This window comes from Anarhichas minor, unplaced genomic scaffold, assembly GCF_050575085.1.
Source record: "Anarhichas minor isolate MPS153535 unplaced genomic scaffold, ASM5057508v1 ptg000002l, whole genome shotgun sequence".
NCBI classification, from domain to species: domain Eukaryota; kingdom Metazoa; phylum Chordata; class Actinopteri; order Perciformes; family Anarhichadidae; genus Anarhichas; species Anarhichas minor.
This window is the reverse complement of record NW_027466448.1, coordinates 520,715-522,500: the sequence shown is the minus strand read 5'-3', so window position 1 is coordinate 522,500 and position 1,786 is coordinate 520,715. Positions and strand designations below refer to the sequence as shown.

Sequence of the window (1,786 nt, the reverse complement as noted above, 5' to 3'; positions counted from 1 at the left end):
TGTGTCTGCAACTACCAGCTGTTATCTTTAGATCTTCAGATCTTCAGTCGTCTTCCACGTCGTCCCCCTCGGACTCCTCGTCCCTCCTCTCGTACACTTTATCCCTCTGCCTCTCCTGGATCTCCTTCATCTCCTCCGCGTATCTCCCGAAGGCTCCTCCGAACTTGCCCCAGGCCTTCAGCGGCACCGTGATGGAGTTCCTGTAGCTGGGCTTCACCTCGCTGACCCGCAGGAACACGCCGTATTTGTTGGAGCCGACGTCGAAGAAGAACCGCTTGGAGTCCACCATGATGGAGGTGCCCTCGGGTAGCTCGCTGCAGGAGGCCGCACCTCCTGCGGCCAGCTCTTCGTCGTCTCCTCCGTAGTCGTCTATGAGCTTCGCCAGCGCGTCTCTGAACTCTATGAGCCCCTGGGCCGGAAGCGCTATGGTCTGTCCGGACAACATGCCGCCGGTTGGGCCTCCGACGCCTCCGAAGCCGGGGCCTCGATTTACCGTCTGCCGGATCCGGAGGAACCTCCCGCGCTGGTTCTCCTTCAAGTCCAGGTAGTACTTGCGGTTCTCCCGGACGAGGAACTCGCTTTTAAGAGCTCGCCGAGGACCGCCGTCCTCACCCGCGGTGCTCTGGGCGATCTGCTCCGGGCTGCTAGGCCCCAGCTGCGCGTAGTGCTCGATGAAGTCCCCGAGGTAGTCGCGGAACTCCGCCGCCACCGACAGGGAGAGGGTCAGCCGGCTCTTGGAGCCGCCGGCTCCCACCTCGGCGATTTTGATGAACCGGCCTTTGCTGTTCTGCTTCACGTCCAGGTAGAAGCGCTTGTTTTGGATGTCGAGGCGCTTGGACGCAAGCTCCTGGGTCTCCTGGTCCCTCTGGAAATGCTGGAAACCACCACCACCGCCACCGCCTCCACCTCCTCCGCCTCCACCTCCACTACCTCCACGCTCACTCCCGCTGTCGCCATCCGCCATCTTTCAGCTCCACCATTCGGCTTCTGCCGCCTCTCTCTCCTGCGTAGCTGCTTTCTGCGTGCACTCCCAGCCAGCGCGCGCTCGTTATGGGTGCACTCTAGGGGAGCGTCGTGATTGGTCTAACCGTCTGTCACTTCCACGAGTTCACACGGTTACGGCTTTCCCATTGGTGATTTGATTTTTATCTGTCACGCCCACATGTACAATCTCTCATTAGCCGTTGGTCAGATTGCGGTTCCGTTTACGTGCTTCTTCTTCTACAGTTTTTTTTCGTCGTGATTGGTCCAGCCGTCTGTCACTTCCACGCGTCCACACAGGTTACGGCTTTCCCATTGGTTGCTTGATTTTTCTTCTTCTTCTTCTTTTGAGGTTTATTGGCGGTTGGCAAACTATGAATTGGAGCATTACCGCCACCAACTGGTCTGGAGTGTGGATCAGGATGTCTAGTACTTATAGTATAAAAAGTAAAGAAATAAGAAACTAAACAAAACTTGCTTGATTTTCTCTGCCACGCCCACATGCAAAATCTCTCATTAGCCATTGGTCAGATTGAGGTTCCGTTTGCGTACTTCTGTTTAAAAAAAAAAGAAATCTACTCCATCTTGTTGTGAAATCTTTGTTTTTATGACATAATATTATGGAAATGATGTGTTTCTTTCTGGCTGCAGCTGGTAAACTGTGTCGACATACTTTGTTTTTCCTCACAAAGTGAAATAGTTTTGTGACCGACTCATTTGCCAATTTCTAATAATAATGTATTTTCTGTTATTGTTAGTGGTAGAAGAACTTGGAGTTAAAATAGCAATACAACAGAGTAAAATA

The 1,786-nt window shown here is 53.0% G+C and overlaps 1 protein-coding gene across 1 annotated transcript in view; it reads right to left on the bottom strand.

Annotated features, from left to right (window-relative positions):
• The window catches only part of purbb (purine-rich element binding protein Bb), a 1,453-nt gene extending 458 nt beyond the window's left edge, over positions 1-995 (bottom strand). The window contains 2 exon segments of the mRNA XM_076107781.1: positions 1-967; positions 969-995. The exon segment at positions 1-967 is cut by the window's left edge and continues 458 nt beyond it. Of these exon segments, the coding sequence (XP_075963896.1) occupies positions 44-967; positions 969-980 (936 nt within the window). The 5' untranslated portion in view covers positions 981-995 and the 3' untranslated portion in view covers positions 1-43.
• Positions 996-1,786: the final 791 nt, after the last annotated feature.